We start from the raw sequence: 23,177 nt of genomic DNA, 5'->3' as shown, positions 1-23,177 counted from the left end.
TGGACTGTATTAATGCCAACACTAAATAGTGGTTATCACGTGTCTGTGTGTGGGCATACACGCTTTCGGCTCAACGAAACTTTTTCCTTCATAGAAAACATACACTCCAGTAATACATTATGATGATTCACTGACTAGTTTAACTCTTACCTGATAGGAAGCAAAAATGCCTAAATGTACATTTTATACAAAGAATTTAGGGTTTTAAGGACAAGCACAAGTACCATAAGGATTAAATGGTTATTTCCAGTCTTTCTGTGAGGCTTCAATGGAAACTACGTGGTGTTCCTTAAAAATTCCATACTTACTCATCTCTGCAAACAGCTGTCTTCTTTCTGCCATGGTATTTCCTCTTTTCCCACTATCTTCAATCATTCTATGAGACAAAATGGTTATAATGTTATTACCCTCCTGCTAATGAGGCAAACAACCATTTCTATGTAAACACACTTGCTATAGTTATGCCACACACACAAACTATTTAAAACTGTGTATTTAAAAAGTATAGCTTTACTTTCACCAATTTAAATTGCCACGCATATTTTTCCATACGCGATGTTGTTGTAATTGTTGGAGGGGTATAAAATGTTTATTTGCTAACATAAAAATAACCACAATAGCAGATGACCTTGTGCAAAACTGAATACAACCATCTGCCATCTGTTAGGTGACTCATTTCACATATAGTTTCTCTTTCAGTTTTGGGAATCCCTACGAAGAATATAGAACAGATATTATGGATTCCATTCGACAAACGATGAGATTGAGAGTCTCAAAGTGAATGGTGTAGACATTTGGACTCCAGACCAGTTTGCCTTCGGCCATATTCTGCAGGAGGTTGTCCCCATGCACCTCAAATCTCAGTTTACAAGGAGGTCATTTTCCAAATATTGATCTCTCATTTGAGTGTTTGGAACCTGCAACAGTTTTTCTGTACGTAATAATTTCATGCGAGGTGGTTAGGTTCACATCTCTCTACTTAACCATACCACTGTCTGCAGTAACCATTTAAAAAGTACTAGGAAAATGCCAACAGTTAAGACACACAATACAAAAATATTTAAAAATTAAAATTTGACTTGAGGAAAAAGAAGATAATGAGAAAAGTTAATGGAAATGTTGTTTAGCCCAATAGACTTTAGAGGACTTTGGGCTAAATAGGAAAGGTTTTATAGGTTGGTGGAGTTGATTTTTTATTATACTGAAACTTTTAAAAACTAAAGTTTCCTCTCTCATACACTCAATGAATATACACATATACTAACATGTTTTGATTCTCAGGCATGGTAAACAGAAGGCACAGCTGATCTTTTTGCCTCCCTTTAATGGACCCTGCTCTTTCTCTGTCTATGCTATTTTTTGGTTTGGATTTCTCTCTCTCTGTGCCTAGCTAATCTGCAATAACCCATCAGCTCTTGGTTTAGGTGGGTCTTCCTCTGAAATTCTTCCTAACTCTCTATGATTGGCTGGGTTTGGTGCCTTTCCTCTGAACCTCCACAGCCTGCTTGCTATCCCTTTTTTCTCAATGCTGAAAATTCACTTGATAAATCTTTATTGAGTGCCTTCTATACTTCAGGAATCACATTAAGTTCTGGGTATACAGTGATCAAGTCAGACAGAGTTCCTGTCCCTCAAGTGTTTGTACTCTAGTGGGGGGCAGGGATACAAAAGCATAGAAGCAATGAAACCACAAAGAAGTAATTATGGGCACAGAAGTGGATAGATAGGTGAGTGTGAGAGCCACTGACTACCTGAGGGTAAATTTAACAGAACTAGGTTGTAGAAGATGGCTCAAAAGATAATGGGGCTGTGCACAAATAACTCACCCGAGGGTAAAAGAAAATATTAGTGGTGACAACCAAAGTGATGTCAGTCAAACTGGTCAAACAGCCTCACCAGCTGTTTCTATGACGGAAGGGTTATTTGCCTACTGCCAGGAAGGGAAAGAAGGACAGGGAACAGCCTTGGTTTACAGAGTTAAGGGAGGAGCGTGCTCCCATTCATGATGGGTGATGATGTAACCGGGGTCTGGCCTAAATAATAATTGGAAAAGAGTGGAGTTATTAATGAAGTGTCTTCAATTTGGTAAAAATTCACTGCTGAACACAGGTACTTTCTTTTTATGATTTTAAATATGCAAGTATGGTGGATATATAGAGATCTGGAGAAAGACACACCCTTCCTGATTCATATAACCCCATCTCCTTTACTCCAGAGGAAGTGGGTAGATAATAATCTTACACTCACAAAACAGTCTGGATACAGCTTCCAATCTTTATTTCAAGAGCTTAGAAGCCGAACCGGAGCAATAGAGAGACAGGGGATAGAACCAATGATACATTCCTGCATCTGTCTGTATGTTGAAATGAGATGAAAAGAACCTTTAAAAATAAATCACAAAGAATGGCAGTCTGGCAAGTTCTGATGGAAAATATGGGGGAAAGGAAAACTAGGCACCAAACTCACAGTGCTTACTTCCTGAATCCCGCCATTGGTACTGTTTGCGACATCTCTTTCCTAATTAGCTTTTTGTGTCTCTCTGTAAGGCCTTTGAAGGCAGTAACTTCAAAAATTCTAAATCCTTCACAGTGCTTAGCAAAATCCAACCAGTAAATGATAGGCCCAGTTAGTATTTTTGAAAAAAAAAAAAAAAAAGAATGGAACAAAAATAAATAGAGGAAAAACAGTAAGAGCTAAGTTTGCTCTCCATGAAACAGACCTTCACCTATATTTCCCAAAAGCGACTCACAGAAGAGTTCAGTTCAGATTACACTGGTTTCAGAAATTACTTGAAATGAGAGAAATTAATTTACATCTATTAGGACCTAGGGCCATACATTTTAAAGCAAAATCTTATCTGAGGAAATAGAAGTTGCAAATAGATGTAGACTACACTGGTGTCACCTTTTGGTCTGTTCATCATCATTCTGTGATTAATTAACTTGTAAAAGAACCATCATTAGTTACATAATAGGAATTAATTCTCACTTGGAAGTAAAATGCTTACCCTATGAGGACAAGAAGCAGAAACTCAGTAGTGTGAAATAATGGAAAGTGTGGAATATAATTAAAAATGTAAAAAGAAAGTAACACATCTCTCAATTGACCCCTAAAGTTTCCTGGGAAGCAGCACCATTAGATCAAATTGAGAATACACGCTTCCTACCCATTGACCACAGTCATCACGGGAACAAGGGGAGGCCTGCTAGTTTACAGCTTACAGGGATGCCACAGAGGGACTTATGGACAGTCAGCTTATGAATCAAATAGGCAAGGACCACCACCGTGCTCCTTAGTTTCCAATTTAACTCCGATCAGTGGGCCTTGAGATACACAATGCTTGGCTTTAGAAAGAAAGAAAAGCAAAACTTTCCGTGGGGGCAAGAGGAGGTGTTTTTACAGAGAGCTATCTTGCTTCTGCAATTGTCAGGAAGCTCGGCTTTTCATGAATTTAGTGTATCAACAGCTGCCCAAAGTCATATGGAGGAGATGAAGGAGAAAAGAACCCATCTGTGACAATACAAATGTCACAAGGTGTGTGGCTCACCAACATGCCTAATTTGGTGAGTTTCTGTTACTCCTTCATGTAGACAAGATGCTTGCAACCTTAGAATTTACCAGATTACATAAATGTCAAAACAGCAAAAGGAACTAACAGGTGATGAATAAGTGATGAGCCCCATTAAGACATTTCCTTTACTAAGGTTCAGTCCCATGAATTATACAGAGTATGTGTTGTTTTCACTTCTGAGAAGCTATCCATTTCATTTACTTAAGAAATATTTATAAGGTAGCTATAATTTGTCAGATACTCTGCTCGTTTCTCAAGATCCAAAGATGAATAAGACATGATCCTCACTTTTAAGAAGCTCACAGTTTAGAAGAAGAAACAGATTATTCCAAATGATAATTGTAATTTGGTGTAATATGTAAAATAATGAAAATATGTATTACTAAATATAGGAGTTTATTTCTGGGAAATCTGAAGGAAGCATCAAAGGGTGACTCTGGAACAGAGTTTTAAAGGAAAATCAAGAATTTTCCAGATAGAAATAAGTGGAGAAAGGGTAATCAGAGTTAGAGGCAATCAGGGAAAAAAAAAAACAAACCACGGAGCTTTAACAAGAGTACAGTGTGTGAGAACTGGGAATAATTCAGTATTGGTGAGTGCAAGTGTGAGTAGAGATGCCAGAACGGGCATCAGATTAGAAGGTCTCTTCTTCATGTCTAGACAGAGCAGGGCTTTCCTGTAGAAGACTGGATGCTACCCAAGGTTAAGTAGGGAACTGATGTGTACACATTTAGATTGTGGCAAGATGACTCCAGCGTACTGAGCGGAGGAAACATCAGTTAGGTAGGGGGACTAAGGAATGGGAGCGCATGATTAAGGGAAGAGTCCAGTTCACCGGATACTTGCATGATTCGGAAGCAAGGATATGACGTCTTACGCTCAAGGACTGATTTGAGCGTCAGGGCAGATGCAATGGGGCTTAGTGATTTGCAGTCCACATGAAGAACAGTGGAGGACAGGAGCTCAGCCTTTGCTCTCCCACCCCACTTCACACATTCGAGGAAACAATCTGCAACAGCAATGACTTCACAGAAAGGGAGTTCGCCAACTCACCCTCTTCCAGCATTGCCATCAAAAGGGGGCTACAAAACCAGACAGGGAGGGCTCCTGCTCTCTGCCCCTCTTTATGGGGAAGGGATGAAATAACAGTAGAAGAGGTGGGAGCCAGCAAGAAGCAAAGAATAAATCACAATACAGGGCACAGTGTTAGAAGACACGTGAGTTACATCTTGGCATCGTGAGAATAAGTTCACATTGAAGTATCACATTCTTGGGTTGCCTCCTTCACGACACTTCTTTAATCCAACATCACCCATACCAAACACACTATTACACATGACAGAAGAAGTTTCAAATGTAAAATCTTAAACTGGTGGTGTCTTACATTTGTATAACTTTCTAAAGATTATAAAATGTTTCTCCCTATAACCTTGTGCGGAGCTTGGGGATATATTATTATTCCCAAGTTACAGCTGAAGAACTTGAGACCCAGGCAGGTAAAAAGTGTTTCCCCAAAACACATTTTTTTTTTTTTCTGGCAGGGGAAGAAAACTAATCCATTTTTTTCTTGCTTTTAAGTTTTAAATCCCTAACCTAGCATGAATTCCAATCACCAGTACTCTTTCTCCAGCTGCCACTGTTCAATACAAATTAAGACTTCCTGACGCTGGTAAACTGAAAATAAGTTGATAGAACTTGGGGATTAAGAGGCCAAAAGGAGATGGAGGGGAGAGGTCCACGGCTCTCTCGAACTTCAAGAGAAATTCATGCCTTTGTGTGCTACTCCCTAACGGAATCCTCCTATTCTAAAACATCGTCATACCGGAAATAATCATGGAGATGGAAATGAATCCCAGCGTCCAGATTGATGTAAACCCAGACACATATAAATGCACCACGTCACCCACAGGTTCACTCTCTCACGTTTTAAATCCACAAAGGCCGATGATGTTTTTAGAAACGTCTGGCTCTGCTTTGTCTCTGCTCCGCTAGAGCAAACACTGAAGACGTGCAGACCTTGTGTTTAGTATGACGAGACTGTTTCCATGCTTTATTTTCCTCTGCTTTTTTCCAGGTGGATGGCAGGAGGGCGCTGGGTTCAGCAATCACCACCCGCTGCAATCCCTGAAGTTAATAACTGCAGTGAAGGCCATTTCAAGCTCCTTTCCTCCTCTAATTGATTTATTGGTGGCATATAAATGCCTGTTTCCATTTCTGTTAATGAAAGAAGCCTCTGATATGACTTTCGCAGATTTACATTCTCGTCCTAATCTTTGGCAATATAATAAAAAAAAGTATTCAGAGCTCCTTCCTGAGGCAAAGTATAATTGCACTTGCTTTTACTTCCCAGTCCTTTATCAAGATGAGCCCCTGAAAGTAGGGAAATGGGGTTACTAAAATAAATGGCTATAATGGGTTTCAGATTTCTTTTACTTTGAATGTCATCTTTTGGAACTTGGGTTTTGTGTTTGCGGGGTGATAGGTATGAGCTCACTATTTTAGTATAAGCACCAGCTGGATGTGTTATCAGGTATTTGATCTCTCTTCAAAATTACCCACTTTCAGAGTTCTCAGCTGTGGCTGCCCATCACATTAGCCTGGGGACCTTGTAAAAATGCAAATACCCAGACCTACCAAAAATCTGGGGTTGGAGCCCAGTGTTTATGTTTTTAAAAGCACTATAGGTGCTCCTGATACACAGCCAGGTTTGAGCTAGAAATAGCATACCAGTTGATGGGCGCCTGGGTGGCTCAGTCGGTTGAGTGTCCGACTCTTGGTTTCAGCTCAGGTGGAGATCTCGGGGGTTTTGTGAAATCGAGTCCCGCATCCGGCTATGTGCTGACCATATGGAGCCTGCTTGGGATTTTCCCTCTCTCTCTCTGCTCCTCCCCCCTGCTCATGCTCTCTCTCTCAAAATAAATAAATAAATAAATAAATAAAATAAATAAAATAAATCAATAAATCAATAAAAATAATGTGATGTTAAATAATGTTAAATAAATAAATAAAATAATGTTATGTTAAATAAATAATGTTAAATAAGTAAATTAAATAAATAAATAAATAAATAAATAAATAAATAAATAAATAAAAATAATGTCATGCTATTTGCATAACATTAGGTTGGAGTTCTTCCGTTGCTTTGTAATATGTTTCTCCTGTTTGTAAGACTCACTTTAAACTGTACTTTGAGCCCAGGGAGAAGAGAATTAATTCTTTGGGGAATGTAAATATACATGAACATTTACGTACAATGATATGGGTACCTAACGAGGCAAACTTTAAGAAATTGAAGAATGCCATTAAAAAGTAGAGAAAACCATTTTTATTCTGGAAAGAACTACTCTCAGCAGTACTGTCAAGTCAGGAAGGGACCTGCTGTTCTGGGGGAAGCGTGTACCAGACGTTTAAGGACATTTGGTTTTGTTTGGTTTTGTTTGCTTTCGTTTGGCTTGGGAAGAGTCTAGGACTCCTGCTCATTAGCAGCCGCGATCACCCGCACCTCCCCCTTCTTATTAGCAAGGGCTTGAAGATTGCAGAGCAAAGCTGGGAGCAACCTGGAAAGGGTAAAGAGGAGCCTTTTGGAAGGATGATGATCAAAATATGAACTCTGTAATGTGGGGATTGAAGTTATTAGGATGCTTCTGAAGGACTGGAGAGCCCCGTCTAGGAGCTCCATTAATAAGACCTCTCTTCATTTAAAAGGACCTCTCCTGGGCTGTCTGGATGGCTCAGTCAGTTAAGCAGCCGACTTAGGCTCAGGTCACGATCTTGTGGTTCGTGAGTTTGAGCCTTGTGTCGGGCTCTCTGATGTCAGTGAGGAGCCCACTTTGGATCCTCTGTCTCCCCTACTCTTATCCCCACTTGGGCACATTCTCTCTCCCTCTCAAAAGTAAATAAACATTAAAAAAGAAAGGACCTCCCGAAAGGGAAAAAGACTATACGAGGGGGGCTGTCTATACTGATGCTTCCAACACTGCATCAGGACCTAAGATTTTTCAGAGAACCACCTTTTTTATTCAATATGATGTGACTTTGAGACAATTGTGTGTGCATGCATGTGTGTGTGTGCGTGTGTGCATCTATATTTCTCAAGAGGTATGTTATGTGTATAGGCCACTTGGTCAGGGTGGAGCTATGGTTGTCTCTGACCCTGGAGAGAGAGGTTTCTTTGTCCCCCTACTGGGATTGCTGAATTCTTAACTTCTGGGGGGTGGGTTTTAGGAAATGACTACCTTCTACTCATTTTGGAACTTCTCGATCCAGTGTAAGATGTCACTGTTCATGAACACAGGCCCGTTTCTTTTTCCTACGTATCTAATATATGAAAACAAAGCAATGAAAGTTCCCCCCCAGAAGCAGAAGACTATTTTTCGTTAATCTTGTAATAGGAAAACCCTATTTTATAACTACATTTTGTGCCCCACTTATTATAGTGAGATTACACTGTATATATACATAGACACTTATAAAAGTGAAATCTTTTGAAAAACTTGAAGATTGTAATTCCAAGTTTTGTTCAAGTGACTGAGTTAACTTCACCATCTCAATAAAGAGGCTCCAAAATGACAGAATGTATTAGCTGATTAAGGAGTGCAACGTTGTCCAGTCCCTAGTTTAAGGTTTAGATCCTTTTAATGATTTGATAAAAGGACCTTTGCCCCACCAAAATGTTATGTATGTACACGAATATACAAATAAAGGAATTAATAGTTGCTTACATGGGCAGATTTAGAGGAAGAAGGCCAGGAGTTGGTGAGAATCAAAGGTAGCTTTGTTTTATAGGGAGTACCAACTGTTAGTGAAAGGGAGCAGCCAGTCACAGTAGGCGATCTGCAAAGCAACTGCCCAGAGAGAGGGCAAGAAGGCTCGTGGGGGGCCTCTTGAGGTCAGGCAAACAGGAAAGATATCGAGCAGAAGGCAGTGATGGGCTTCTCACGTGGTAGCAGCCTGCACGCCTGGGTGTACACACTTACTCTTCGTGTGTCAGGCAGAAACTCGCATCTGAGAAACCCAAAGTGCTTTAGGACATTATGGCGTGACTCTTGGTGCTTAAAAGGATTCTAACTCATCTTTGTTTTGAAAGAAATTAAAAACGAGTAGTAGAAAGTTGATAGGTCCCCCCTTGTCCAATTCTAATGCGCTAGGGGAAAAAAACTGAAGCACCTACTGACGATGGGTCAGTTGTTATCTGGATTTCTAGGACTCACTTCCAGGAGAAGAACTGGGAGAAGCAAAGTGAGAATAAGTGTAGGACATGGCATTGAGCATGGAGATATAGGCCAGGGAGGCTTGTGTGCTTTAAAATGTCCTTTTTTAGATTTTTTAGGGTTAGGGAGTGCTACGTGTGGAGGAGAGGTAGAAAAGACAGAGTCAGATAAGGAAATTGTTTTCTGCAACAGGACAAGAAAATCAAACTTTCTCTGGGAGAAGAAATGGTAGTAACAAGAATAATTGCCACAACACTACTTAAAGCCATTACCATTTTACAAAAAGGCTTGCCCTGTCCCAGCATTATGTAGGTCTTTCCTCATTATGTTCTTAAAAGAACTGCATTGATATTGTTATTCCCCATTTACCGATGTGGACACTGAACTTCAGAGAAACTAAGTAATTGTCCAATTGTCCAAACCAGGTATGTCTGACTACAGAGCCCACCAGGCTTCTTAAGAAAGACCAAAATGGCATTGCATGAAGTAAGACTCAAGCGAACTTCTCCTTTTTTCCTGGGGATGGTGTTGATGGGACATTCCCACACATACACACACTGAACTAGGCTGAAGCATCACTGAAGACGCACATGAGCGGATGCCAAGGGGAGCTGGGCAGCATGGAGTTAAGGGGCTGCTCAATACCACGATTTTGTGAAGGAAACAGACCTACAAGTCATAAAGCTCGTGGGTTTTCTGCATTCCCTTTCATGTCCTTCTACTTCTCCTCTATTCCCTCTTTCTTGGATCCAGCCTCCTCGTCTTGCCCTTTTCTTTTCCTTTCCTTAACTCTGTTCCTTTATCCACTTCCTTCATTTCTATGTATCTTAGGGGATCTGACTCAAACCAACAAAGTAGAGAAGTTTGAGAAAGAAAGACCAAGCAAGTATAGTGGGAAAAGAGAAAAAAGAATGTTATATGGTGGGTAAGTTCTGCGGATCTGATGTGCAGCATGGTGACCGTGGTAAGTAATGATGTATTTTAGGCTTGGACTTTGCTAAGAGGGTAAATCTTAAGCTTTCTCATAAAAAATAAAAAGTAACTACTTGACATGATGTGTGTGTTAATTAGCTTGCTTGTGGGAGTCATTTCAAAATGTACAGATATATCAAATCATGTTGTACACTTCACATATATTACAGTTTTATTTGTCAATTACACCTCAATAAAGCTGGGGAAATTAAGTTTATGCCCTTAAAATGCAAATTTCCCTGGGAGAATCAGGAAGTTCACCTTAGTGTAATTAATTTGGTTGGTTTCCCCTAATATCTGGCTGAAACAAACTCACTGAGGACACAGCACTTTTGATTGACCGGGAAAAGGAAATAACAACTCTCGGGTGCTTTCTGGGAAGGTCAGGTTTGAATGATATGCTCCAGAAGCCACATGAGGAAATTGTCTTTTGAGATAAAGATGATGGGAGGGCAAATGGAGGGAGAGGGCTAAGATAGGCAGGTGGGAGGATGTCAGTGTGGCCATTACTATCTTTTTACAGATTCAGAACCAGTAACAAAGCGTGAAAAGAACACAGGGTTCCGATTACAGTCCACGAAGGATATGAAAAGATGAGAGTGTCTGCTAAATTATTTTTAAACCCCCTTCCTCCTTACTAATTCTTCTGTACGTCTCTCAAAATTTACCTGTGCCAGAACAAATAATATTTAAGGGGCAAATCTTACATTAACAAATTTTCAGTCTAGTAAAATTAGTGTCCGTAAAAAGGAGAATGGAGGCCAACCCATAGTTAAATATTAAATAAATTCGTATCATGATATTCTTTCCTTTGTCTCCTCAAATTCTCTCAGTGGAGAATATCTCAGGCTGGTACAATATAAAACAGCCCAGAAAATGGCATTGACACTGTAGGGACTCTGATGATTGCTATCCAGTAAAATCACAGCCAAGTATATGGGGTTAATATATGCACATGCCAAAATTAAATAGGCCACAAAGAAAAGAAACAGGCCGACTGGATGAGCTGCCAGAAGTTATGGCTGCAAGATCCCCGGCAGTAAACAATGGCATTCTGCACACCAAGGTCCTTTCCCTGAGACGAAGGCTGACTGGCATGACAGGAGTACAGAATGGAAAGAGAAGAAACAGAGGCAGCCCTTATTTCTTGCCTCTGGGTCTGTTTCTATGAATTATGAGCCTCTTAGTTACATCCCTTCCTTTGAAGAGAACTTGTCTGAAATTAAGGAACGACTGGAAGAAATCTCTGTTTTTTGAGAGAACCATGGCTCTAAGTTGGTGGCTGCCAAGAATTTTAGCGGGGAGGAATAGCTCGTGGGAAGGCGCCTTCTTTTTCAGTCCTGAATCACACAGGCCCTCTGGATCATTCTGTTGAGGTAGAGGCATGAATGCCTGGGTTATGTAGCAGGAAGGGACTAGGAGATTCATTCGCTGAGAATGATAACAATAATAGTTAACATGTATTAAATGCTTACGATGCGCGGTAGGCTCTGAATTATAAGCATTTCACACACATTATCCTATGTATTTCTTACCCTAATTCTGAGATAGCTCATATTATACTACCCTGTTTTGTGGAGGAGAAAACCAAGGCTGAAGAGGTAGACAGAATAATGGCCTCCCAAGAACGCACACATCCGAATCTCCAGGATTTGTGATTATGTTTCCTGACACGGCAAAAAGGACTTTTGCAGATGTGATTACATTAAGCATTTTGAGATGGGGAGAGTATCCTGGCTTAGGTGGGTGGGTCCAATGTAATTATGAGTCCTTCTGAAGGAAAGAGATACGTTGAGAATGGAGGTAGGACCCACAAGCCAAGGAATGCAGGTGGCCCCTGGAAGCTGGAAAAGGAAAGAAAATGAACTCTCCTCTAGAACTTACAGAATGAAAGCAACCTTGCCAATACCCCGATTTTAGCACAGTCAGACCCATGCTGGACTTCTGGGCCTCCAGAACTGAAAGGTAATACATTGGTGTTGTTTTAAACCCCTAAATGTGTGATAATTTGTTACAGCAGCAATAGGACACTCATACAGCTTGAAAGATTAAGGAACTCCCTCCAAATCACATTGTTGGTAGCCACAGAACCAGGACTGGCACTTTACAAGTCTCTCCAGAGGCTCTCTACATAACCAATTATGCTGCGCGACCAAGCTATGCCTCCTTAGGCTCTGCAAGCTCCCAAATACCATTCATTCACTTATGGAGACCTCCTGTGTCACTTCTTAATGTCCATGAGCTTATCTAATCCTCAGATCTGGAGGTGTTATCATTTCTTTTTTACAGATGAGAAAAGTGAGGCTGCAAGATTTCTTAAGAGCTAAAATGTACACCTAGGTCAGTCTACTGGACTTTCATCCCAGGTGTTTTAGCTTCTTCACCCAACTGCCATATACATTTGACCAACATTTAGTTGGCATCTGTTAAACACCAGCATGAAACATAAACTTGACTTTGAGCACTGTGTCCCTCAGTAATTTTTGAACGAATCTAGATGGTTCTATAGGAGTAAATATATCAACTACGATCTAGGAATATTCCACCCCAGAGGGCAGGTGGCAGAATCTTTGGACACAAAGTTATCACTGACACAAGCCCTTTCAACCTCAGCAGCTTAATGATTAGAATTAATTAGGCTACGCTCTGATCCTATCTATATCAACACATTTAATTAGCTCTGACTGATTAATTAATACGGCCAAATTTAATAGAGGTAAATCTAGTAAAGAATATTTTCAGATTATTCAGATATGAGATCACATATCTGACTATCACAATAGATGAATCATTTGGAACCCCAATCTACCACATACCAAAAATCATCTGGATGGAAGAATACACTGCTTCTAATAGATACAATATTCTGAAACATAGAAGTTGCTAGCTAACCAAAGGGTCTGGAAATGAGGTGCCTGCTGCAGGGAACTTTATGATCTCCAAAAGCCTTTCCCATGATCAATTACATTAACTCAATTAAAAGATCACATCCTTTTATTATGTTATGTTACTTTTACCATAATATAAAGGACAAAGTGATATACAATACGATTATGTAGAAAACGGATCTGCCTAGAGAACCAGAAAACAAAGCTAATTATTGAATCATAATCTCCCAAGTTAACTGGTAAATGGAACAAATAAAACATACACATGCACACACAACGTGTTTCTCTGATTCAGTGGTCCCCACACTTCAAACTACCCCACTTCCACAGACACACCTCTAGAAACTCACAGGGATGCAAAGTAAGAGCTGTAGCACCTGAACACAACATTTTTAGCCAATGCGGACATGCTTTTGAGATTGTAAAAGTCATCCTTTTCATGCATCACTCTGTGTCTGCTCTGGGAATCTGTGAATACTGAAAGCAAGTGTTCCAGATTCACGCTTCAGTGTCTGCATTTATGGAAACAAGTGTCCCTGGACCTCGTGAGAACATAACAAAGGGTATTAAGGCTCAGCACCCAGACTGAACGAGCAGTTCCTTTTTAAATACAGGCTTTTGCGGAGGGACACTCAAGCCATTTCCTGCCGCTGCTGGCCACACAGACTAAGCGCCCACCATTTCACTGTCATTTAATGCACCGGAGCAGTGATGCATTTAATAGCACGTTAGTGACTTCAAAGACTTAATGAGTCTAAACTACTACCTGGAAATGATTAGGTACTGAGAGAAATAACTACTGAAAAACTGTTCTCTAAAAGCTCCAAAAAACTGTCGAAAGGGATTCTGGGACTTCGGCGGTTTGCTGTACGTGACCAAGAGTATCCTTTGAGCTCACATAGTGGAGACATCCATCAGAGAGGCTCCTTTCCATCCGTGAGTTGTCGTATTATCAGGCTTGAACATGAATCAGTCTTGTCTCTTACACAGTTACATCAAGTCAAGGCATTTCAAATAAAATACAGAGCCGGCATAACATTTCAGAGGCAATAAAAAAAAGGTTTATCAATAAAGGAGTCAGACCAAGAAGCTCCTCATCATTATCTCCCCATTTGTAATATGTCTGTAATACTGTTTTCGAACTCCCTGGTGTCACTTGGTGAGAACAAAGACACTCAGAAATCAAGTGATAGGTTTAGGGCTGCACAATGAAGTAGTAAAATCAAAAATTTTAAATTCTTGGGTCCTGGTTCGAGATGCTTTTCAGTATATAACATTGTATCATACTGCCTTCCTGAGTCAATGACACTTTTCCTCTTTTCTGATTTACAGATCTATTTCTTGGAGCCAGTGCCTCTCGTGTCAAACGCTCTGGAGAACTTTTATCAAGAAATGAGTATGGGGTGTTAGGGATGGGTGTGGGGGGCTAAAGAATGAGAACCTTGGAGTTCACAAGTGATCGTTATAATCATAAGGGACTGCAGGAGTCTTTTCAAGAGAGCAAGTCATTGCCCTGTGGACCCATACGCCTGAAAATGTTTTAAACTTGAGTTATTGTTCTCCAAGGCCCATTAATAGTCTGCAAAGCAGCCAAGCTAATGAGACCTTGAAATGACAGTTTTTTAAAGTTTGGAGTGCCTTTGTTCATCCAAACTCTAGCATTATGCCAACGTTTCATGGAGGTGTTAGGGGGAAGACTAGTTGTGATAGTCAAAATAGAAACAGACTAAACTTCTCACCTCCAAGCAAAAAGAAAAAAAAATGATGGTCATTTTTAGTTTTTAAATATGTCCCTTAACAGTATGACCGGTGTGCTTATTTTTAATATAGAGCCTGCTTATATCCTCATCACACAGAGTCAGAGTCAGGTGTTTTTTAGTTTAAAAAGTTCAAGCTAATTATGCGGTTTTTTCTCCGCCAAAGTTGTCAAGAGTCATTTGCAATATGCTTTTGGAAACTTTCTCTAGCATAACATTCAGTGCTAATCCTCCATTAACGTGGTGTTCACGGCTCTGGGCTCTCAGAACCAGGACCCTCCAAGGACTGTGAACTCTGCATGAGATTCTAGATATACGGGGTGAGGGAAAGAGGCATTCCTATTAGACTGGCATTTCTTATCGTCAAACGCTCTCCTCTTACAGACACAGTAGACTCCTTATAGTAGAGGGAAGGGGTGCATCAAACCAGGACAGCAGATAGGAGAGAATAAGAGGTCAAGGTGCAGGAAAAGGGAACAGGAGGCAGAGGAGCTAAGGAGGGTGAGGTGTCCAGGCTGGGCTTGGTTTCCTCGGCAATCTGCATTGTTAGCAAACCACATGAATGGCAAACAACCCATGTGGACACCTTTGTTTTGAAAGAAGTAGACCTACTATGTTGTTTAATTTCTGAAGTCCCTGGGATCCTCTCACTAGCAGAGGCTTTTCTGGGGGTTCCTTTCTTGGGTTAGATGTCATGCTTTATTATGGTTGTGTATCACAATGTATCATTGTGATTACATGAGCTCATTTAATAGCCATACCTATTGTGTCTAATGGCCTTCACAGTAAACTAAGATGCATTTTGAAAACAGTACATGCAAGATGGACTTCCCACCACCTTTAATTTAAAGTCCAGATCCTTATAATGGATTTGTAGGTCCTGAGCAATCTGGCTCCTGGGTTAATCCTTGGTCCACATTACTCTGTCCATTCACTGCACTGCAGTTCCACGTGCCTCGGGGCCTTCTCTTCCTTAGCCTGGAATATTACCTTTTCCTTTCCCTGCGTAGATTCCAAACCCCCATGAGCCCCAAACCTGGCTAGCTCCCATTAGCATCACTACCCGAGGGCAGCCTTTCCTAGTTTCCCTAATACACTCAAGCTGTATGCTTTCATAATGCCTTCATCATTTACTTTTATAACAGTTATCACAATTACAGTCATAAAACACTTTATGAAATTGGTTTTGGGGGTCTGTATTACTCAGAAGACTGTCCGTTTCACAAAAGGCATGCAGCGTCTCAATGATGTTCATTAGCACCACTCGTACCTAGAAGGAATGAATGAAGTCAAGGAGGATGATTATACTGTCTGCAGGCCATTCAGGTGGTTTCCACTGTACAGAGGAGGAAAAGCGGAGCCATTGGAAGATTTCTGCGCACAAGAGTTAAAAAATGCAAGCAGTAATGACAGAATATTCATCTGACAGGATGAACTGGAGAAGCAAGGAGATGAAAACGATTTGGGAGATCAGACTTGGAAAGGCTGGTGGTCGCACTCAGAGGTAGAGAGCTTTTCCTCTCTCAGAACAGCCGCTGATTGTCTATCCCGTTAAGAGGGAGGACCATTCCGTAGATGGCTCAGTTGTTGCTAAGAGAAACTACTCAGAAATAAAATGAGAGAAATCGTTCACTTTTACTCTTATGGCTTCAAATATATTTTTAAGAAATGAGGAGATAGGGTAAAGGAGAACAGACAATCTCAGGAGGAATAAGTAAGATTTCACCTAAATAAGTGAAGTTTCACGATCATTGCACAGAATAATTTTGCGCACTGATATATCATTTTAACTTTTAAACCATAGGCTGTCTGTAGAACTTAGATACCTAACAACAACCTTCGTAGGTACAATTTGACTCCCCTCTCCCTCCTGATTATTAGCTAGCTCTTTCTTTGATGATTGAGATACTCTATATACATCAAAAACAAATAGTCTGTTTCAGGTAAGCCCCGAATGGTTAATTTTAGATAACTGTGAATATTTCCAAAGACACCAAATATCCTTCAAATACTGACACTTTCACTGTCCAGTGGTTTGAAAATTAATACAAATGAATTTTTACTACTTCCCAGTTTTAACATCTTCCTGAGCCAAAGAAGATGAGAAGTTGCCTCATGGCATCTCATGCCCTTCTGGACAAGACTGGGGAATGCAGTACAGTAGGAAGAACGAATTATATGAGCAACAAATAGAGGATTATTCCCCAGATTCTGTCATGTCTAGAACTAGATAGGTTATTTTTTAAAAAATTTTTAAGTTTCTTTGTTTATTTTGAGAGAGACAGAGACAGTATGAGCGGGGGAGGTGCAGAGAGAGGAGGAGAGAGAGAATCCCAAGCAGGCTCCACCCTGCCAACACAGAGCCTGATGTGGGGCTTAAACTCACAACACCGACAGATCATGACCTGAGCTGGAACCAAGAGTCGAATGCTTAACCGAGTGAGCCACCAAGGCGCCCCCCAGATAGGTTTTTTTTTTTTAACTTTTAATGGTTATTTATTTTTGAGAGAGAGGGCAAGAGGGCATGAATGTGAGTGGGGGAGGGGCAGAAAGAGAGGGAGACACAGAATCTGAAAAAGGCTCCAGGCTCTGAGCTGTCAGCACAGAGCCTCATGAGGGGCTTGAACTCATGAACTGCTGCGAGCCTAACAACCTGAGCCTAAATCAGATGCTTACGGACTGAGCCACCCTCCCGCCCCTCACAAGATAGGTTATTTTTAACGCAGGGTATTGAAGCATAATTTCTAACTCCATGGCATAGATGCCTTCTGTGTATATTTGTTGTAAGGTTAAATTCTGTATATTGAACACTATTTTTCCATTGATTTCAATTTATAAATGAGTAATAAATAACAGTATGAACAGAAATCGTAAGGTCATAGGAAGTAGTATTTGGGGATTGGGTGGGGTGAACACCCTATGGTGCAATAATAATAGTAATGATGATAATAATAATAATAAAGTTAACAGCAAAAAAATTCAACTCATTTTATGGTATCTTTGTGCTCTTTTTGGCGTATGATGCTTGCCTTGCATTTATGAAATGCCCGGCATATTATAAGGTTGCCAGATTGAGTATAAGTATGACTCGAATACTGCATAGGACATCCTTACACTGCAAGATTATTAATTGCTCCTGAAATTCAAATTTAATTTCACATCCTGTATTTTATCTGACAATCCTACTGAAAGAGTGCCCTAGACTCAGAAAAATATTTGTTAGGTGATTTAATTATCTTTCCTTTGGATTATAGAAGAGTCTCTTCCAGGCCGCTGATTTTAATTTTGCCATGGAATCTTTTCTTCAAATCACTTCCTTAAGTGGAGCCAAGCATCTGAAAAAAACAACAGTTGCTCTGGAGGGAAAAGAGGGGAAGGAGGGCTGAGCCCAGCCCACTCAGGCTCCCATCCGGCACCACTGTTGAAAATCCATTTATTGAGCTCAGAATCTGCACTGTTAGATGAGGAGGCCCACAGAAGAGGGTGACTGTAGATCCAGTGTCTTTGCTTTGCAAGATACAATCCCTGCATATAAAGGCAACTTCGCAGTACAGGAATGAGTTACACCCCTGAAGTTAATTTACAAGTCTCATTACAGCACATTTTCCTCTTCAGAAAATGCTATCATGTGAAAGTTAGATTATTAGGTGATCCAGCAAGGTAGCTACGAAGTGAAATGTCTGCCATGGGAAAATACTAGGGGAAAAAAGCTAGCTATTTCACATAGATTACGGGTAAGATGGGTTTTCCTGAACTAGTCCGAAAGCCTATTGATCATGGTTTGTGTCAGTGACACAAGGTAGAGGTAGGCAAACAAAGATTCCCTCATCCTTTTTTTAAGCTTTAGGGAGGCTGATAAACGCATTGGAATAGGCGGGAGATGGATCTGGTGGGGAGAGCTGAAAATGCAGAGTAATAAGGGATGAACGGACAAGCCGTGGATCTGCTCATCCTTCCCAAACTCTTCAAGAGCTCACGACACTTGGAGAACATCTTACGTGACTTCACCATCCCTCACCTGCCCTGTCACTTCTTCCTATAAAGTCACTAGCTCTAAAGAAAGAGAAAAATCCTCCATACCTAGTATCTCTCCACTTACTCATTCATCTATTTATTAATGCAATGAAGAGTTAAATATGCAGGCCAGACACTGTATGAGTCATTGGTGACACAGTGATAAGACAGAAATAGTTTCTGCCCTCAGGAAACTTACAGTTTATGGGGAAGACAGACATGAGAATATGACTGCAAAAATAATTAATTATCATTGTGGTAAGTGAGACCCAGAGAATACAATTACTGCCAACACTGGCTACCTAATACAGAATCATCATTAGCAGCAGCAGCATTTATTATGAATTTACTATGCATAAAGGATTTTTATGTCTTCATATCTAAAATTCATACAAATCTTGGGAAATATCAAGGTATGTATTATAATTATTATTACTTTTTATTTTATTAAAAAAATTTTTTTGAATGTTTATTCATTTCTGAGACAGAGAGAGACAGAGCATGAGAGGGGGAGGGGCAGAGAGAGAGGGAGACACAGAATCTGAAGCAAGCTCCAGGCTCTGAGCTGTCAGCATAGAGCCCGACATGGGGCTCGAACTCAAAAACCGTGAGATCATGACCTGAGCCGAAGTCAGTCGCTCAACCAACCGACTGAGCCACCCAGGCGCCCCTATTACTTTTTATTTTTATTTTTTTTAAGTTTTATTTTTATTTATTTTGAGAGAGAGAGAGAGAGAGCATGAGTGGGAGAGGGACAGAGAGAGAGAGAAAGGGAGAATCCCAAGCAGGCTCCACACTGTCAGTGCAGAGCCCAATGTGGGGCTCGAACTCATGACCCGTGAGATCATGACCTGAGCTGAAGTTAGAAGCTTAACTGATTGAGCAACTCAGGCGCCCCTGATCATTATTACTTTTTAAAAAGGATAACAGAAAACTTCTTTTTTTTTTCTATTTATAACCTTGACTATTTTTTGAAGATGCCATTGGAAAACCTTTTGTTCTGCAAGCATCTTGATGAATTTTGAGTATGAATGTTTGGAATAAGAACATAAGAGAGCTAGATTTCTCTGCCTAGCAGGAGGGAAAATATTTGCAGTTCCTAAGAAACAATCTGGAGTCATGTGTGAGGAGTAAAAAAGAAGAGGAAACGTAAGAATGACGTTAGAGAAATGAAAAGGGCTGGATGCCCCACCTCCCACCTCCCCCAGTCCTTGACAAACCCATACCTTCAGTGAAGTTAGTAGATGTGTCCGTTTGAGTGGATTGTTTGTGGACACTGGCAAAGGGGCAGGGTTTCACTTGCAATCTGATAAAGGGGGCAAAGAGAACACAGCTTGCATACTCTTACAGCCAGACACATAATAGGTTAAGGGACAGTAATCCCCAAGAATTCCCAAAGGTTATGGGAAGGGCTTACACTTTCAAATTGGTTCACACCAACTTCATCTGACTCCCTTAGGGGGGGTAGGAAGTTCCAGCTGATAACTGAGTTATCCAAATGAGGACATAGGGATTCAGAGGGGTCCCAAAGCTAGTTATTGTGTGAAAGTTACATTTGAACCTAAATCTGCCTTAAGGTCTGTACTCTTCCTATTTTGTCAGGCTTCCTCAGTTTTGTCAAGAAAGGCACAAGGGGCCATAAGGTCATATTTCTCACCCCCTATGACTCTAGGGACTTAGCTCCAGACCAACCAAAGTAATGGCTGGCTATTCTCACACGTCGGAATCCCCAGCACTCATGTGGTTCTTTAATGCTTAACATTCCAAGTACTTTTACCTAATGGATGGAATTTTCCTTCTTCTGAATGAAGAACTAAATAGATTGTGCTAAATAAATCCCAAGAGTTTGTGAGTGCTTTTTTACTACAAATCACTCATCCAGCTGTTCCTTCATGGGTATTATCCACTATATGCAGCTTTGCCAAAGCACAGACACTCAGCTGGGGAGCAAATGTAGAACTTGAATTTGCTATACTTGTGGACAGACATCAAGAGCGACGTGTACATCCTGTAGGCTTTGGAAAGAAAACTGGGGACATACTGTCCTGGTTAAAGCAAATGCCTACGTTTATTTTGGGAATTATTTCTTGGAACTGTAAGGAGATGAGTTTTTTCATGCAGAACCAAGGGCAGGAAACAAGAAGGTTAAGGGAACACAAATCCTGGGTTCTTAAAGCTCTACTAAACTTAGCTGGTGTGTGCTGGAGGTTTAATCATTAGGTAGAGTAAATCCTCAGCAGGTATAAATACACTTAGGTTCCTTTTAGATCATCTGTTTTGATTGGGGAACTGCCAGACCTACAAGGGCCATTTATTCTAGGTGGCCATTTATGTCTCTCCACCTTGCATTTCCCATCTCTTGTCTTTGCATCCTCCTTTAGATGATGTTTACTTGTATGTATGTATATATGTATGAATGTATGTATGTATGTATGTATTTTTACTGTTTACTTATTTTTGAGAGAGAGTGAGACAGAGCACGATTGGGGGAGGGGCCGAGAGAGAGAGGGAGACACAGAGTACAAAGCAGGGTCCAGGCTCTGAGCTGTCAGCACAGAGCCCGATGTGGGGCTCGAACTCACGACGGTGAGATCATGACCTGAGCCGAAGTTGGACGCTCAACTGACTGAGCCACCCAGGCACCCCAGATGATGCTGACTTTTATATTTCTGAAGAGTACTTAGCATGCTGTTGAAAATACTCTTTGAGTGTCAAATACAGAAGAGGCCCAATTTTCTGGGAAAAAGTTTAAAAACTTGAGTGTGGAATTCGTTCAACACATTGGAAGCCCGCATCTGATTTTAGCGTATGGAAAATATCCAACATTTTACCTACCACACCTGCTCTGGTATATTGTTCTCTGTGTTAGTCCTTCTCAGAGCCGTGTTCGCAGAAGGGAGACAGACGGACAGTCACCTAAATGTTTCCTTTTGGAAGGTGAAAGCTTTCGTTGGCCCCCTTGCCTTTTCTTACATGCAGAAACATAAAATGTCTCTGTGCTCCTTGACTGCAGATGAAGCAGCCGTAGAGCGTAAGAAAGACAAACATTTGGGAGAGGAGGTTTGGCTATGGCTTTAAACACACCCTAGTTCGAATCCCCTCATGTCCACGTTCTCCCTGCACATTTTGGGGCAAATAACTTAAGTTTCTCTTACCCTCAATTTCCTCCTTTGAAATTTCAAGGAGGACATTTACCTTATGCAATTCTGTGAGGACTGAGTGAGGGAATTTTGTCGAATGCCTGGCCCTGGTACCTTCTAGTTTCTGTCACTGACATCTGTCACACCGTCCTTCCAATATTCCCTTTCCTCCTTTTCACCTCTAACCCCTCTTGTCATCTATTCCAGTGTTTGCTGTGGGGCTGACTTTGTTTCCTTTCAGACACAGTAGAATGCCCACACCCCCACCCCACCACGGTGACCATTCAGCGCTGTGCATCCAACCCAAGCCAGCCTTTGCCGCTTACTTGCTGGATCTTGTTTGAGGTACTAAGAAGAATTCCCCGCTGGGGACGCCAAGGGGGGCAGTATGTGATTAGGGGCTGCTGGTGGCCATCCTACCTGCCAGCTGGAAAGCCTCTGTCTGTGGGTGAGTGGGAGACAGAGATCTGGTTATGCTGTTTGGGTAGGACTCACGGGAATACAGTTAAGCAGAAACGAGCAGAGCCCGGAAACAAGAAAAGATAGCACTTTGGGGATGTCCTCTGGGTCTCTGGAGTCTAAACACGCATGAAGCCAAGGGTACCTGGGCTCTTTTATTTACATCAACCACTTCCTCCTTTTAAACTCCTTGGAGAGGTATTTCTTGTTCCTGTAGTAGGAAGAGCTTATTCTAATTCCCTTCTGTCCTCGTGCATTCGTTTTTCTCAAATTAACGAAAGGGCCTTGTTTTTTCCCTTTCTTTCTCAAAACCGTTTTTGCCCTGAGTCCTTACTATTTAGAAAAATTTCAAAGATTATAGAAAAGAAAAATCAAAACCCTGCTATTAATGTTTTGGTTGATACCCTTCTTGCCTCTTTTCCGCACGTTCACATTGAGCATTTAATCTCAAATTCTGCCTCTATAATCGAATTTATATCACAGCATTGCGAAAGTAGTACATATTCACTGACGAAAGCTTAGAAAACACAGGAAAGTAAAGATAGAAAAATTAATGTATTACCATACATTAATCATTACTAGCATTTTGTTTTCTTCTATTTTTCTCTACTTTTCAATTTCAATATCAGGATTCGATGACAGATGATATTTTATCATAAAGTATAGTATCTCTCACTAAACACTTTATTATAAGACATTTTAGATGGTTTTCATCATACGAATGTACCATAATTTAATCCATTAAATAATCTACTAAATTTATTAAATTATTTAATTTATCCCTTGCTGGGATTTAGTTGTTTAAAAAATGATTATTTTAAATAACACTGTGATTCATTCCATGCCTGCAAATTTTTGTGTAAAAGTATTTCCATTTTAGATAGCCCTAAAAGCAGAATTACTAAGTCAATGCTCATCAGCATTTTAAGTCAATTAAAAATATTATCAAACTGCTCACCAGAAAATTTGTAGTAAGTTCCATTCCTACTGATAATTTATGAAATAGCTTGATAAACACCCCTTTGGTGGCCACATAGGATTTCTTAGCTATAGAATGACCTTCACTGTTCATTTTTCTGTTACAAGATATATCCAATTTTTTCACTGCTATAAATAATGCTAAAAAGAAAGATGCCTGTACATAAATATTTGTATCCATCTCACAT

At 40.5% G+C, this 23,177-nt stretch overlaps 1 protein-coding gene across 15 annotated transcripts in view; it reads right to left on the bottom strand.

Moving 5' to 3' along the window:
- Nucleotides 1-23,177, bottom strand: part of DTNA (dystrobrevin alpha) — a 367,519-nt gene that overhangs the window by 133,205 nt on the left and 211,137 nt on the right. For 14 of the 15 annotated variants that reach the window (XM_047828276.1, XM_047828275.1, XM_047828279.1 and 11 more), the window contains one exon: nt 309-376. In XM_047828276.1, coding sequence (XP_047684232.1) covers nt 309-375 — 67 coding nt within the window. In that variant the 5' untranslated portion in view covers nt 376. Of the gene's footprint in view, nt 1-308; nt 377-21,972; nt 22,010-23,177 lie in introns of those variants that run through there. The other variant, XM_047828278.1, reaches the window with a different exon arrangement.

This window comes from Prionailurus viverrinus, chromosome D3 (genome assembly GCF_022837055.1).
Source record: "Prionailurus viverrinus isolate Anna chromosome D3, UM_Priviv_1.0, whole genome shotgun sequence".
In the NCBI taxonomy this organism is placed as follows: Eukaryota; Metazoa; Chordata; class Mammalia; order Carnivora; family Felidae; genus Prionailurus; species Prionailurus viverrinus.
The sequence above is the reverse complement of the archived record's forward strand: the minus strand, read 5'-3'. Positions and strand labels throughout refer to the sequence as shown.